At 40.4% G+C, this 17,598-nt stretch overlaps 1 protein-coding gene across 2 annotated transcripts; it reads left to right on the top strand.

Moving 5' to 3' along the window:
- Positions 1-12,158: 12,158 nt before the first annotated feature.
- LOC119490300 (transcription factor Spi-B) lies at positions 12,159-17,288 on the top strand. Of its 2 annotated transcripts, XM_037773602.1 has the most exons (6): positions 12,160-14,472; positions 14,640-14,668; positions 15,434-15,641; positions 15,725-15,843; positions 15,979-16,126; positions 16,297-17,288. In XM_037773602.1, the coding sequence occupies exons 2-6, from the start codon at positions 14,648-14,650 to the stop codon at positions 16,602-16,604; spliced, it is 804 nt and encodes a 267-aa protein (XP_037629530.1). In that variant the 5' UTR covers positions 12,160-14,472; positions 14,640-14,647; the 3' UTR covers positions 16,605-17,288. The 2 variants fall into 2 exon arrangements, with proteins under 2 accessions (XP_037629532.1, XP_037629530.1); XM_037773604.1 differs by having other exon boundaries at positions 12,159-14,668.
- Positions 17,289-17,598: the final 310 nt, after the last annotated feature.

A 17,598-nucleotide genomic window follows, 5' to 3' on the forward strand; every position in this document is an offset into this window, starting at 1 on the left:
CCTTTTTGTGCATGTAAGCGGCCAGCTAATGGCCGTGGCTCTGCACTGCGCTCATATGACAGTTACTGTCGACCCGCGGTGGCACGGAAGCATAGCACCATCCCTACGGTTCCCCCTCAGGTAAACACTGTTGGCTCTGTCAGCATTGTTTCCGTTGTTTGCACCATTATCTGCCGTCTCCATGTTGAGAGCCGTGTGGAGGCAATAGATATGCTTTGAATTCTGTATTGAGCACCTGCAGGAATTTGGTCATAAACCAAAGTGTTGGACAATTTAACATTTTGACCTGAGGATGGTGCTAGAGAACATAAATGTGTACCACATGTGATGACAGTCCATCCAATAGTTGACATGACATTTCACTCAAAAACCATAAATTTGAACCTCATGACGGTGCTAGAGAAAAAAGTCAGGGGATCACCAAAGTCAGCAGGATTTATCCTCTGGGGACCATGAATGTTTTTACAAAATGTCATGGTAATCAATCCAATAGCTTTTGAGATATTTCCATCAGCCGACTGACCGATAGACGTTGCCATCCATAGAGCCACATCGATAGCATGGCTAATAAAAACTGTCAACGGTCTCAGAGTTGAGTAGCTTTTAAGAGACTTTTCACACAATTGTATACGCAAGACACAACAATGAATATATTATTAAATTCTGACAGCTCAAACGAGTATTTTTATTCCAACATAGTTTTATATTTGTAATAGTTTAATATGAAAATATTTGCATAACACATGATATCAGTATTATACGGGTGTAAAATAGAAGCAGTATTAGTAGCATCACCTTCTGACACAGAAAAAAGTCGATCAAAAAAAGTAAATAAATATGCCACTAAAGAATTGCGACAATAACAATATAACTAAACATCTCAGTGAAATACAATATGTTATATTGATGCTTCAATTTTTTACTCTCATTGGTGCAATAACTAACAATAGACATAAGAGGGAGCCCCTCACACGCTGGAGCAGATACATTCAGGTGGAGAAAGTAAAGTATTAACATAACTTATTTCACGGCCAAAAGCAGCATAGGAGAACACACCTTCAGTATGTTTCGACATTATTGAAAGAGTTTCATCTTATTTCATTTATTATTAAGATAATACTGTGCACCAAGATAGTATCATACCATGAAAACACATCAAACAATATATCTGTGTATGAAGATAAATAATTGATTCAATCCAGAGTGTACTATGTAAACATGCCCTTGTTGGCTAAATATCCCCAAAAAATGATCTTAAGAGGGTAGTTAACTTTAAATGTGCGACACACAAACACTTTCCCCTTACATTAAGATGTCTCTGTCATAAGACAAAGCTTTCTTGTGTTTTGATCTCCACTCTGCTTGTTTTCTCTGCGGTGACAGTGTGATATACGAGGATTAATATGATGAAATAGGCTGACTGCAGCAGACAGGTCTGCACCTGTACGCTGCCAAATGAGAGACACTCCACTCCGTTTGATGCTATTCTGAGAGACGCCAGTGGCGCTGCAATCAGAGGGTGTGTTTGTGAGTGAGTTTGTAGGTGTTTGTCTGTGTGACTGTTAACACCTGTAAATACTATCTATAAAAAGCTGATTGATCTGGAAATAAATCACCGTGGCAAAGCAATCGTGCCTCTGTATGTGTGTGTGTGAGTTCATGTTTGGATGTGTGTTCGTGTGCACTCACTTGTGCGTGCATGTGTGTGTGAGTGATGAATGTTTGTGCCGTCGTGCCCAGTTCTGCTTGATGGTATCAGCCGTTGTCAGTGTGGAAGGAGACTGATGTGGAATGTTAACAGTGACTGAAAGTATTGGACTGCCTCCATAGAGTCCCATTCATGCAGAACCCAGATAGGACCGGCAGGAGACTCAACACAATGTAGTGAGAGATGAAGAGAGGAGCCGTATTATTGTAGGGTTCACACTAGACCCAAGTGCATAGCAGCAGCTGACAGATTGCAGCTATAAAAACAGAAATTAGGCACCCATGGGAAGAATGAAACATATCATCAATGAAAGCATGATTATAATAATCTTATTAAATCATACCATTATTTTGTAGGAACTGCTCTTTATGGGCTCTAAGCGTAGACCTTTGAGTTAGATGATGAAATGGCGCCATCTGCAGCCAAAAGTCAGAACAGCAGCAGGTCAAGAGCTGGACAACCAGCTGATGGCGACAACCCTCTGGCCTCACAGTCTGCAACATTATTCATAAACTAAAACTCCCATTTGCGTTTTAGATATACAATGGCAGAAGCTGAGATTAGTGCTCTTTATGAATGTTTGCAAATAAATGTACTGTTGAAGGGGGGGGGGTAGTGTGTGTGTGAGGGAGAGACAGTCACAGGGGGGCGGAGGGGCTGTTGGAGAGCCCCACTGCCATGGGGAAAAAACTGTTTTTGTGGCGTGAGGTTTTGGTCCTGATGGACCTTAACCTCCTGCCAGATGGCAGAGTCTGAAATAGATGGTGTCCGGGATGGGAGGGGTCGGCCACAATCTTCCCATGCCCTCCTTAAGGTCCTGGATGTGTACAGGTCCTGGAGGGAGGGAAGATTGCAGCCGATCGCCTTCTCTGCAGCACGGATGACCCGCTGCAGCCTGGCCTTGTCCCTGGCGGTGGCAGCAGCGAACCAGACGGTGATGGAGGAGGTGAGGATGGACTCGATGATGGCCGAGTAGAAGTGCACCATCATGGTCTGTGGCAGGTTGAATTTTTTCAGCTGCCGCAGGAAGTACATCCTCTGCTGGGCCTTACTGGTGAGGGAGCTGATGTTTAGCTCCCACTTGAGGTCCTGGGCGATGGTCGTGCCCAGGAAACGGAACGACTCCACCGTGTTAACTGGGGAGCCGCGCAGGATGATGGGGGGGAGCGGGGCTGAGTTTCTCCTGAAGTCCACTGCCATCTCCACTGTCTTCAGAGCGTTGAACTCCATGTGGTTCTGGCTGCACTGACTCCACTGTAGTCGTAGATAAATCACAACTAATTAAAGTTCACTATTAATAGTGAGCTCTAAACAATGACGTGGAAACTGTATGACTAGTTCTCGTTCCACTCAGATTAGATCTATTGTTAGGTACACGTTATTGTTAGACTGTCAGCCTAATTTACAGTAAATCAGTACTAATTAGAGCCTGAACAATAATTACCTTAAAATGACGTTGCAGTACAGAAGTACCAAATAAAAGTTTGGAACTGTGTCACGTTTACATAGTTTGTTCAACAAAAATAACTCACAAGTGTATTTTTCAAACCACTCATACATAGGCTACATATCTTGGTCACAATTCTTTAAGAAATTGAGGGATCTTCATCAAAAATGTTGATGTATTTATGTGAAAAAATACATAACTTCAGTGTATATACTGTATTGTAAAACAAAAATATTTACCACCATGACAAGTTAGACAATAGAGAGAGCTGGTCTTCATATCCACTTCTTCTATCAACTGCCTATTGCAACACATCAGAGTCCACGCCTTCTTCACAAAGATTGTGCCTTTTCTCTCTATTTCCTTTAGTCCGTGTTCATCTGTGGCCTGAGTCTCTTTCTGCTGAGGAGGCATTTTAATGTGCCGTGTGATCAGGGTCTTTCCTTCGGAAGCATTGTAGACAGAAGTTGATATAGTCTATTGTGCAGCCGGAGAGCCCCTTTCCAAGTTCCAGTCTATCAGGTTACATGGTGTTGTGAAATTGTGACAGTCGAGCTTCAAGCATACTTTGCATAAAAACTTGCTGATAAAAGAATTCTCTTCGACATTGAGTTTTTCATCCTAATCAATAATCATACATTAAATAACATTACATCCACTGTGATTCAGTGTTGTAAAACAATAAAACATAAGGAAGACTAAGGGGGGGTTGATACTTTTCATAAGCACTGTAGTTACTCTTCTAGTTTTAAAACTATGATTCTTTTCCTGCACTTTCAGCACAAGGACTCAAACCACAGGAACGCAACACAAACTGTTACTGTCATTCATTCGGCTGACCACACTCTGGCCTTTGAGGATTTCAGCAAAGCAGAAGTGATGAATATACAATAGTCGCCCAGACAATGACGTTGTCTTATGTGGAAAGAGGAAGCCTCTACCCCCTCTGCCATAATAATATCACAAACCCTTCTATAGCAGTCAGGTTAACCATAAAGTGCAGTATACACGCATGTTGACACTGTTGTCCTGACTCTGTCGGACACTCCTAAAGGTGCAGAAATCACAGAAGAAAAAAACCCAACTAGATGTAGTTTCCTAGCATTCAACATCAATCAGATAAAAACTCTGAAGTGCATTGAAATGTCAATTTTGGAATTTCTCTGTCCCTTTCTGAATATTGTTTCGTGAGATTTATTTTATGCTTTTCTTCTCCTGAGGCCAGCATACAGCAGAGATGTGGACATAAAACACTGTTGACAATTGCAACTCAACTTGACTTTAATTGCACAATAACACGTTACTTGCGTGACTCTGTTTTAGTGCTCTTTTAAAGGTATTGTAGCTTTATGATAGGAGGAGTTCTTTTAGATGCCACGGGTAAAAGAGTTATTGATCGTAGGATGATAGTTTGGATTGATTCCCTTTGCATAAAACAATTTATTTCCCTTGGGAATCAGTTGAATTCCTCCATGTGATTGTAGGCTACGACTTGATTTCTTAAGCATGCCAGCGGTCCACCACTTTGGTTCAGACAGTAATATCTCAACAATTATTAAATGAATTGCCATAACATTTTGTATATACATTCATGGCACCCAGAGCATGAATCTTACTGACTTTAATGATCCCCTGACTTTTTCTCTAGTGCCACCATGAGGTTCAAATTTGGGGTTTGAGTGCAATGTCTTGACAACTATTTGATGGATTTTAACGACATTTGGTAGGCTATACATTTCATGCTCTCCACAGGATGAATTGCAATCCCCTTAATTTTTCTTATTTAGCACCATCATCAAGTCAAAATTATAATTTGGCCAATACTTTGGTTTATGACATTCTCATCAGCCTCAGCTGCACGTTGGGTTTAATGCTAATTAGCATGCAACACTTTGCACTAAGATGGTGAACATGGTAAACATTATACAGTACCTGCTAAACATTAATATGTTAGCATTATCACTGTGAGCATGTTAGGATGCTGACACGTTAGCTCTGTCAGCACTGTTGCTGTTGTTTTCACTGTTCATGCTTTTAGCATCGTTAGCTGCTAGCTGCCGGCTCAGCCGTCTCCATGTTGAGAAGCGTGTGGAGGCTCTGTGAACCTTTAAAGGTCCCATATCATGCTCATTTTCAGGTTCATACTTGTATTTTGTGTTTCTACTAGAACATGTTTACATGCTGTAATGTTAAAAAAAAAGCTTTATTTTCCTCATGCTGTCAGCCTGAATATGCCTGTATTTACCCTCTGTCTGAAACGCTCCGTTTTAGAGCATTTTGACGGAATTGCAACAGAATTGCAACAGAATTGCAACAGAATTGCGTTACTAGGCAACAGCTTGGGTCCATGTGTACTTCCTGTCAGCTGATGACATTCACATTCACTGCAACCAGGAATAAACTGGGAAACATTTAGAATGTTTATGTTTAAAATTGGGTCAAGGGTCTAAATATTGTATATTTGTGACATCATAAATGGACAGAAATCCTGACAGCTTGTTTCAAATGCAGAGTTTTTTAATACGGGCTGTGTGTATTTCCCTGTGGATTGAGTGTTTCGATACTTTTACAGTATTTATATAGGGACTTAAGCCTGCTTTATAATAAAAAAACATGAAAATCTCACTTTTTTATAATATAGGACCTTTAAATTCAAGATCAATCAGATTTCATGTGTAACTGCACAATAGTTTTTGTTTTTTATTCCATGCCTGTTTCTCTATCAAGGCTATCATGCATTACAGTAGTGAAACCAACAGCAGACCATGGTATTCTTTTGTCTTGTTACAGTATTAGGTATAATTTACTACAGCAAAGGGTGGCAAACAGTTCTGTAACGTTAGCATCATAACAAGATCAAGCACTATCACCCTCTGAAAGATTCATCATATACAACGTAAATCGGGACAACAGACAGATGTTACGTGTGAGTTTGTTGCTATTGAGGTGACGAGTTCAGATGTGGGAGGTTGATAGAAAAGACAGCTATTGTTTTCATCTACCCTCCCTTCATGCTAACAGCTGTGGAGTGGAGGTGTGGGCCTTCAGCAGGAGAATACACTATGATTTGGTCAAGTTGTGCTCACAGACAAATATGCATGGCTTCCCTGAGTGTGGCGTGTGTGGGCTTTCCTCTGTGCAACAGGGACTGATTTCAAAATAGCTCATTAAAGACCCTCAGGCAATTTTTTTGTACTGTTTGGGAGCAAGATGGAAAAATCTCATGGAGATGTTTTATTTTATCCTCGGAGCTCAAATTAAATTTCACTCTCTCGGCTCTGGCTCTCTTTGTCTGGTGCTTATCTCGCTGTGAAAACAGATGATTTATGTACAGTCTTCGCACTCGAGTTTATGTGTTATTCCGATAAGGACGGTAGGTTTGTATGCGTGTCTGTGTCTGTGTCCTTTATGACTGTTTATTGAGACCGCAGATTGTAGGACTGCCTACTGGAGGACAAAAACAATCCGTGGGAATGCAAATTCCCACCAGTTCCCAATCCCATTCCTTATCTCCAGCATTCCCATATGAGGGATGTATATTATCCTCCTTAACTGGGACCACTTGACCGCTGCACTGCTAGTAAACATAAATGACATGTATTTATGTGCACACTGCAGTTTTTTTAAGATTAGTTAAATACATTTTGAAAAATAAGCTGTAGAAAGTATTGCAAATTAAAAAATAAATAAATTGCAACTTGCAAATGCATAACAAATATAACACTTAGGTAATGGTATAAAAAATGAGAAAATTACAACTCGGAACCAAAAATATTAAATCAGTAAAAAAAAAACATTTTGGCATTGAGTTCAAAGAAGAGCACGACAGCGGGAAAATGCAGAAAAAGAAAGCGACAGAAGTCTGTGAGAGCGATAGCGAGGTGTGATGTTGGGGGGTCAACCTCAGGTTTTGCATACTTACTAGTGTTTCTGATACACGGTACGTATGCCGGTGCCACGCCATGTCCAACTGCCTCCTCACCTGCCAGATCGTTCACCTGACTCACCTGGCCTCCACTGGGGCCCTGCCCATGCGTGTAAACATCAAACTGATTTTCAAAAACTGTTGCTCATCACAAATCATTAAAATCTTCATCAGGCCTACCGTCAGTACAAATACATAACATGTAATAAAGAAATTACCTTTGAAGTCATGCCCCTAAATTTAATACTATTCAATCAAAAATGTGTGCAGTGTTGGCTGCTGAATATTCAACATATTGCTCAGTTCAGTTGTTCAACCGTATGGAGTACATGTTGGTGTTTGTTTGTGGGGGATTATGGCTTTATCTCTTCTTTATAAGGTCATATTACACAAACTGCCTCCTTATATATGTTCTCTACCGACTCTTAAAACTATCAGTAGCTGCACCTTTTGGTCATGTCGACAAATTATGTACATCACTCCTCAAACTTGCACCATTTTTGGTGAAAGTGCTTTTAAAGTTTTTGCATCTTGGTGTGAGCTCAATGGGCAACCTGCGGGTCTGAAAAGTGAAGCCAATGCGGAAGTGCCTTGAGCTTGCATTCTTTCTATTTTCCAGCAGGGGGTGACTCCTCTGGTTGCAATATATATATACAGTATATATCTGATTGTATAGAGGTCTATGAGAAAATTGATTTATTACCTCAGTAAACATTGTAAAAATGAGTTTATGGTCTTAATCGCTAGTTTCACGTCTTCTTCAATACAGCATGATGTTAATTTAGTAAACTATGGTCCCATTTAGAGTCAAATAGACCATAAAGCAGGGTGTGCTTTTTAATCTGAATGGGAAATATAAAAAAAAAACAAAAAAACACTTGACACACAAACTTGCACACACACACACACACACACACACACACACACACAAACGTTCACGCCTTTTTCTCTAGGCGTGAGGGGAATTCCCAGTAACCCGCATGTGTACAGGTGATTTGCGTACGTTCACTAATCTAGGGGGTTTGGCTATAACTGTAAACCCACTACACCTGGACACACACACACACAAACACACACACACATGGCCCCTTACTCATCAGGAACCGATGACCGTGTTGATAAGCCCTGTACAAACCTTAAATGCTTCACTAATGGTCAACAGTGTTTGTATGTGTGTGGGTTTATATGTGCATTCACAAGTCAGTTTTCCAATTCACCTGCCATTCTGTGACCGTTAAACATCACAAGGGACTCAGACGCAATACAGACAGACAGGCCATCAAATCTCTCAAATACACACACACACCTCACACACAGGCTCAGTAACATAAGAAATATGTCATTCAAATTGACAGTATTTGCCACAGAATGACAGTGGTCACTTCTTTATGGCCTGTAGACAATCGCAGTCCGATAATGCAATCTGATTTCTGTCAAGAGATGAATATACTGAAATAATGTAATATGTACTATGCAGTGGTTGTTATGTCACTCCAATGATAGTAGTAGTGCTTCATGTATGAAAGAAAGGAAGTGATCTTATGTCTTTTGTTTTGCCCATGGCTGCACATTTCTTGAAATCAAATTACTAAAGACTAAATTCCTTCAGAAGCCTGACTTTATTTTTAGATGCAAACTCTTATTTTTAGCCCGGATTTCCCCGCTCATTCTTAAAAGAAACATGATTGACAACACTTTTAATGCATTTCCAGAAACACAAATCAGATAAGGGCAGTACCCACGAGTCCTAATAAAGCGACAGTTCTCAGGTTTTACCTGCCTCACGCTGTGTGTTTCTGACTGCAAGGGTCCAATGTCTCTCTGGTCTTATCACCTTGTCTAAGTCCTCCAGGTGCAAGCTGAGTTATAGAAATCCTAACCGTCGCCCTTTTCACTCAGCGCTCAGGGTTTTTCCGAACACGTTTATCAAGTCTTTATATAAAGCTCTTGAGAAGTGTCTTTATGATTTGACTGCAAATAATGTCAACTGCGGCTCCTTCAACTACTACTGTCACTATACTGCAACGTCTATTTCTACTACTAACACCACCACTCCTACAAAGTGTTACTGTAACTACTATTATAGTATACTGATACTGGGGATAAAACTTTGGGAAGTTGCCTATCTTTGTTTATTGGTAACTTCTGCCTCTGACTTCCACTACAACCACTGCTGCCACCGTATTATTACCTCTATGCATTGTTATGGATGCAAATGCGATGCCCTCCCACACTGCTATCATCACATCACACATGCTGTCGATCGAAAGCAAATAAGCATATTCTCCAAAATATCAAACGATTCCTTTAACCACACAAATCCTCACCTAATCTCACTTATTTGTAATCTTAATGTAAACATATGTGTTTTAGCTTCATACCTAAATTTAGCCATGGCAAGTCTTCAATCCAGAATTGTAGACAAAATGCCCGAGCATAACAGGCCTTGTATAGGTGAGTGTCATAGCTCACAAGTTAAAAAGCTGCTCTATACGATATTCAGAGCATTAATAAAGCAGCAGACAACTATTTGCTATGTAAAGATATAGTGGAGTAATGTCTACCTGAGCAGAGGATGAAGTTGCTCTCCCTCTGTGTATGTTTTAATCCGAGCTTCTCTGTGCTTTGTTGACATAGCCGAGCCGGCTGTGCGTGCTTTTAGTGCATGTTTGTGCATGCGAGCGTGCCCCACTGGCTAGCTCACGGACGCTGCTTTGCACTGCCCTCACACGGCAGTTAGAGCTGATAACGCCGTCTTGACCAGCGGTGTCATCACAGAAGTGTAGCGGTTGACGATGATGGTTTTGATATACTGGATTGGACTTGTATTGTTATAAGCACTGATATTATTTTGCTATAATATGGTCAAGACAAAGACATACAAATTTCAAAATAAAAGATGTTTTGACAAGCATAAAAGTTGCTAAAAATGTTGCCCAAGCTTCGCAGGCAAGTTATTGAATGACAAAAGTATTGGCTTGTATTTTGTGTACATACCTGCATGTCACAACAAGTTACACCTACAACCATGTATTTGGGATGATATCAATTTCATACCAAAAAAATCTGTAATGAATGTTGTGTTTGCGTCACTGACAGTGAAGGGTAATAAAAGACAATTATGATGCGTATTGTGGGTGTAGGGTGGTTATATCTAGCTTGATGGGAATTATATTCATAACTTTTGCAGTCTATGCAAACATCAGATGTCTTACCACATCATAAAGATTATGGCCTACTCTGCAGTTTGATTTGTGACTTATGGATGTGCTTTCATCTGTTTTACATATACAGTTAGCATCCTGAGGGTTAAAAAGGGCGGATGACATCACGAGCTTCAGGTACGGGAAACACTCCCGATCTTTCGAGGAAGCTATTTCTCCAACTTGTTGAACAGGTTTCCCGACTGCCTCGGCACTGTAAAATCTCATAGACAAACAACTACTGTAAAAGAATCAATACATGATCGGATTTATCAGTCACACCAGAATCAAAATATTTGTGTACAGTGGGTTCTAATTGTTTGTACCTGCACATGAGCAAACATGCACCTTGTAAACAAAGCTGTGCTATGTGCATACAAGAAGAACAGTAATATTTAACAGTGCATGGCAGTTTATGCATGAGTGTGTGTGTGTGAGAGAGAGAGAGAGAGAGAGAGAGAGAGAGAGAGAGGTTCATAAAGACTGCAATATTCCAGATGGTCAACCTGTCACTGGTGGGAAATCACTGGCACTATTGGCTCAGCTGCTGCCCTGTTTCAATCAATTTTCTGAGAGTTTTACAAAAAAGCATGTATGATTGATACATGCACATGTACATGTGTATGTGTACACAATTTTTATAGGTACAGTCCAGAACCATAAAGAAAGAAGTTAGGGCTGTCAGTCGATTAAAATATTTAATCACGATTAATCGCATGATTGTCCATAGTTAATCACAATTAATTGCAAATTAATCGGCACATTTTTATCTGTTCAAAATGTACCTTAAAGGGAGATTTGTCAAATGTTTAATACTCTTATCAACCTGGGATTGGGCAAATATGCTTGCTTCATGTAAATGTATGTATATACTGTACTTCATTCATTCACTATCTGTAACCATTTATTCTATTCAGGGTCGCGGGGGGGCTGGATGCACCACTGTGCAGCCCATATTGGAAATTAATTAACAACAAAAAACAATGACAAATATTGTCCAGAAACCCTCACAGCTACTGCATTTAGCATAAAAAATATGCTCAAATCATAACGTAGCTAACTGCAGCCCAACAGGCAACAACAGCTGTCAGTTTGTCAGTGTGCTGACTTGACTATGACTTGCCCAAAACTGTATGTGATTATCATAAAGTGGGCATGTCTGTAAAGGGGAGACTCTTAGTTACCTATATAACCCATTTTCATTCACATATCTTGAGGTCAGATATCAAGGGACCCCTTTGAAAATGGCCATGACAGTTTTTCCTTGCCAAAATGTTATTTACCCTCCTTCGTGACAAGCTAGTATGACATGGTTGGTACCAATAGATTCCTTAAGTTTCCTAGTTTCATATGATGCCAATATACTAACTTTAAAACTGAGCCCACTACAACCTTAAAAATCACAAGTTGCATTAATGCGTTAAAGAAATTAGTGGCATTAAAACAAACGCGTTATTATCACGTTAACTTTGACAGCCCTAAAAGAAATGTAATATTTAAGTGTTTTTTTTGGGAAAATATAATTCCTAAAGTCTTCTTATCCTTTCCAGACTTCCCAAAGTCTGGAAACCAACCAAGTAAGTTCTGATAAACTTTGCCATATTGACCTTCCATGACCCGATGTCATTTCTTTGTGTACTCTGATAGGTTTACAGTGTCCCCTACCTGTGGTAATATTTCACTGTGATGAATTTCTCCACAAAACTTGACAAGTCATAAAGTTACTGAGCCGTTCCTGTAAGCACAGTTTGAGTTTTTATCATGTTGAGATGATAACCCAGGAATAAAACACAGGGGGTGAATACCTGCTGCCTCACCCATGACATACGTGTCATATATATATCATCAGTCCAAGGAGGTCGCAGGCTAGCGGCGCTGCATTTGGATTTATTATGACACGGCTTATCAGGCCATAAATACCTGTGTCAAAGATATTTTTTTAACTTTTCATTGCTGTTTTGTTTTATTTCTTGAGATTAAATATATATCGGTCAACATTTACATGCTTCAACCCAGCATGCATTGCAAAAGAAACACCTTAAACGTGACACGAGTCCATCAAAGGGTTAACACATTGATACAGAGAGCACCTGACATACCAATGAACAATTAGAGTTTGCAGTTGACATGATTTACATGTCTTTGGACCAGTGTACAGGAAACTGAAAGGTGTGGCGGTTCAATGGAAATAAATTCTGCCAAAGCTTCGCCTCGGGGCTTTGATTCCAATCCAGTCATATTTTTATGATTGCATCACCATCCTTACTTTGAGCACTGAGGAACTGAATTGATGTCTCATTTAACTCAAAACCCCCAGCATATGTTGGTTGTTATACTGTACGTGAGGTTGTCCTCAGGTGCCTCTGTTTGTACAGCAGGCTCTTTGCGTCTATCGGGTGTGTTGTGTTATAGTTGGCGTATGTCTCAGACCCAGAATGTTTTAGGGAAATCCCTCTGCGACACAGACCCTGTGAAAAAAAGATGTTGCAGCGTCAGTAGTGTATACTGGAATCCACGTCTGAACGAATTAGACACGTAGCAAAAACAAAAAGGAACATGCTCGATGAACTATGAATGGCATTTTGTGTTCCTAACATGGGTGTGATGCAATTCCTGTGGCTGTTTGCTTCCCCTCAATGGTTCATTCAGGATATCGTCACTTTTCTGCACAAGCCTTAGCAAGTTCATTTTAAAAAATAGTACCGGTACATGTCAGAGTTGCAGTAATGTTCACAGAAATTAGTTTCCGTATCTGACTTTTACTCAGTAACTAATCAGTTAGTTAAACCATTCTCCAAAGCAATATTCTAGATATATTATTTGGAGAATGGTTTTGGATGATCTATGAGTCAGATGAGTATTTGGCTATGGCGTGCTGAGCAGAGTTGATGATGAATGAGCATGCCATTATAGCCAGAAAAATGTTACCACTTACTGATGCAGGAGGCTTAAGGGTAACACTTTAGTTTAACCCCCATATTTAGCAATCAAAATCAGCATATGAATGTTTCATAAATGGTTTATAACACACTGTAATGAAGCTGTAAGCAGATATCAGGTTGTGTTAACAATGTTGTTGTCATTAACTCCTTCTGTGAAGCATTCACAACTGGATGATGTTATATAAACAGATAATGAACTTTATTGTATTCGTCTGTACATGCAGGTACATACTGTACTTGAAATTTGACCTCTGCATTTAACCCCTCCTGAGCATTTAGGAGCAGTGGGCTGCTGTGAAGCGCCCGGGGAGCAACTTGCAGTTCACTGTCTCGCTCAAGGACACTTCGACATGCAGACAGTAGGAGCTGGGGATCAAACCACCAACCTTGAGGTTAAAGGACGACCCGCTCTACCCACTATAAAGAAGTTCATATAGTGCTTATAGATTATAAATATGGGGGGTTAAAGTAAATTGTTACCACCTTGTTGCAAACATGATCCTCATTTAGTCTTGTGGACATTTATTTAATAGGGTTCAGTCAACATAAATACATTTAGACTCAAATACTTTAACTTAAAATTGAAAAAAAGCTTGAGAGTACTGTCAACTGGCTACCCTCATAAACATTTCCCATGTGTGGTGTATGTATGGGTAAATACGTTGTACTTTACAATAGATTGTAATGCAAATATATGAGGAAGTGTGTGGAGTTTTTCAGTATACATCACAGATGTTACATCCATCTTTCTTCAGAACATACGTACATTTGTCCTATAATCTCATTGACTTCCCTCTCTGCTGATCATCCCCACCTCCCAGATTCAATTATCACGTCATTGTTCAGCCTTTCTGCAAAGCCAAACATATATTATCTTTCGTGGTACCTCTGTTGTGAATAGAATGATAAGAACAACCGCAGAATGACCACAGATGCACCACAAATTTTAATTCCATGAAGTAAAACTTCACAAGCTAAAACCACTCACTGAATATCAAGCATCGCCAAACAATCTGCAAGGGAAAAAAAAACTTTTTATTTTGTAAACCACTCCCACTCTATCAACACTCTACACGCCAAAGGGGCTTGGCCAAAAGTGTGCAAAGAATATAAGAGAGGTGACGTCCAGGTGGAGCATCACACAGGTGAAGCATTCGGATTCTCATGTCTCCACCCTCTACCGCCTGAGGATACTACTAACTTTGCCGTACCAGACGCAGGAGCACACACCTCTCTGCCTCAACTAGGTAAAGATAGTCCCCATTGTTGTGCTCATTCATTCAGACTTGATCTATTTGTCTTTTGCTGTCATATGACTGTCTGGTCAGATATGTTAGAGAAGTATGTGTGACTGCTGCTTTCACTTCTCACTTCAATTTTGATTCTGTCTCACATGTGTGTTTTCTCTTTCCAGAGTAAAGTATGCTGGCAGGAATGGAAACGGTGAGGCTGATTTTATTTTATTTTAATTAGTGTGTGTTCTGTTTTTTAAGTTAGCCCATGAATGCCAAAGATAAATAATTTATATTTTACATAAATGTATGTTTCTGTAATAGTGTGCTCTAAAATATCTTGTTAACTGATGTGGGTTGGTTGAGCGTAAAAGGTTATTTGTAAGAATGGCAGCTACTATCAGCCACACATCACTGTTACCTGTGCTGGTGAAAGCACAAAAACTTGCATAAATTTGCCAGTCAAACTAAAATACACACGGTCACAGTGTTGTTGCCTGGCTCATTTCCAACACAACAAACACACAGCTCAGGTGAACTACACAATTCACTGCTGCATGTGAATGTCATTAGCGTGTGTCATTTTGTCATTTGTCATTTGTTTTGACAAATCTATGCTAGATGGAGAAAAAAAAATGATAATAATACAAGAATGATCACTGAATGTCGAGTAGAAAATGGATGAGTCACAGCTCATTTAAAATTGATGAATGAGTGCATCCCCGATCTTCAGATCTCAGAGTAAAATTATTCACTGTGTGATGCACAAAAGTGCATCACAACAATGGGCTTTCATGGAAACAAAAGAAAACAGCAGGTGTGGTAATATAACAACACCTCAGGCTACGACTGATGTGAGATAAATGCCACCCGTCATGCAAAGTGTTTTCTCTCCGTCAGCATCACTCGACAAACTCTCTCACGTAAAAGTGTGTATTATTTCTGAACGCCTCTGTTCTGCTGTGTTTCCCGTCAGATGGCTTATGTGGCTGAGATCAGGCTGAGCGGAGGTCGGGGGGCCTGGAGCAGAGTGGCTCCCTCCTCCTGCCCCGAGGTTGACCTGGAGGTCATCGAGGAGTACCTGCAGGAGCACTCGCTGGAGGTTCAGCCTGCACACATGCCCGCTTCACCTCCGACCACCATGGGGCAGCAAACACACTCCCACCAGGGCACCAGGATCATAGGTTAGTGTGATGATGACGTGATGATGGAGGTGTCTCTTGTGTATTTCTGTATCTTTTTATCTGACTGTATGTTTTCTCCGTAGAAAATAGCTGGTCAGGTCAGCATCCGTATCAATGGCACCTCGGCTCTCACACGCCTAACGAGGAATATGAAGAGCAAGCCCTGCCTCCAGCCTGGCTTAGTCCCCATGACAACCAATGGGTGAGTTCAAGGACCTCAGCCTTTTAGTAAATTCAAGTTTTTTCATAGCTAAATGTGAGAAATTAGACTTTTTGATTGACTCTAGTCATGATATATGAGAATGGTTACATTTGTGAATTATTAATATGTTTTCAGGCGTACACCTACATGGCACCGGCATGCATTGACTCAGACTCGCTGTCCAGCAGCTCCCAGTACCAGGAATACCGAGATTCCCCGTCACCATCGTCTGACAGGGGAGACAGGACGGACAGAAACCCCCTGCCTCTTGTCCCACTTTCAGGTATACACACAAATCCATCCCCACATGAGCACTAAAACTCTCAAAACGTCAACATATCTACACACCAAACATTTAGCGTAAAGCCCTCTGTTGGGTTGCTTATTCACACGCATCATGTATGAGTCATTGTCACCTCATATTTGTATTTACATCCCCTTTCTCCTAAACAGGAAAGAGGAAGGAGCGTTTGTTCCAGTTCCTGTTCGAGATGCTCCAGACTCCATCGATGCGGAGCTGCATCTGGTGGGTCCAGTCCTCGGCTGGCACGTTCCAGTTCTCCTCCCAAAACAAGGAGCGCCTGGCGCAGCTGTGGGGCCGGCGAAAAGGTAACCGCAAGACCATGACCTACCAGAAGATGGCGCGGGCGCTGAGGAACTACAGAAGCACAGGCGAGATAAAGAAGGTGAAGCGGAAGCTCACCTACAGGTTCGATGAGAAGACGCTGAGAGGCCTACAAGGAAACTCTAATACAGTGTAGGAGGCATTATGGAGAGTGTATATAAGCATAGAAATAGACTAAGCACAATGGATATTCAGAGGGTTGTACCATTAAAGAGTAACTCAAGCCACTGCTCTGATTGGAGGGCGTTAACATTATTTTGAAATAAAAATTTCATGACATAGATAAGTCCCAATTGGTCGACTCTATATCAGCATTGGCCTTGAAAGGTTCAGGGCTGATTTAAAACAATAGATGGCGTTTTTTTCCAACCCATGAAATGCCAATTTTTCTAAATTTGATAAGTAATGTCAATATTAACACCAGCATTGGTGTGTTTCATCACAGTACAGTCATATTACAGCTCAAAAAAGCATTTTTGAAAGTGTGCGGAACCTCTTCAATGTCCTTTCTGTTCATTCTAATTCTATGGCATGTAGAAACAAATGAGTACTGAGTATTTGAGAAGCCAGAAGATGAACCACTGTAGGTGAGACTGGCATTAAAAATAATGTAAATCTAAAAGGTTATCACTTAATATCTACTTTATAAGTAGAACTTAAATCGTTCTTAAAATAAAAAAGTGTGTTTTTCTGTTTTTTTTCGTGATTCTGTATTGCAGATATTCAGCAGATATAAGATCACTTTATAGACTTGTTAGCAAAAATTGTGTAAACATGATCTGTTTGTGTCAAGATGAAATAAATTAAAATATTTTCAGAACACCTGATACATTTTGTCTATCTATCTATCTATCTGAACAAAGACGTAGGCTACTACTATGTGGTGCACATCAGCCAAGCAAACACAGATGCCCTTATAAAACACAAACACACACCCGTAGCCAAAACTGTATGCAAAGTAAGCATGCGTTGAAATAGCGGCTTTAATAACAGACCAGTTAATCAGTAACATCTACAAAGTCCCCTGACACACTGGCTTTTTTACATGTTCAGCTCTCAGCCCAACCCTGAGCTAAGAGTTGACCCTGGGATAATTTAACCCCTTTTCACACACCCATTATTAACTCAGG

The sequence above is a fragment of the Sebastes umbrosus genome, chromosome 6 (genome assembly GCF_015220745.1).
Source record: "Sebastes umbrosus isolate fSebUmb1 chromosome 6, fSebUmb1.pri, whole genome shotgun sequence".
Classification (NCBI taxonomy): Eukaryota; Metazoa; Chordata; class Actinopteri; order Perciformes; family Sebastidae; genus Sebastes; species Sebastes umbrosus.

Bases quoted from the DNA above. Each gene is read 5' to 3' on its own strand.
- LOC119490300 (XM_037773604.1), top strand. From the start codon at position 14,648: ATGCTGGCAGGAATGGAAACG. The intron at 14,669-15,433 runs GTGAGGCTGATT...GTTTCCCGTCAG, and splicing joins TGCTGGCAGGAATGGAAACG to ATGGCTTATGTGGCTGAGAT. The intron at 16,127-16,296 runs GTATACACACAA...TCTCCTAAACAG, and splicing joins GCCTCTTGTCCCACTTTCAG to GAAAGAGGAAGGAGCGTTTG.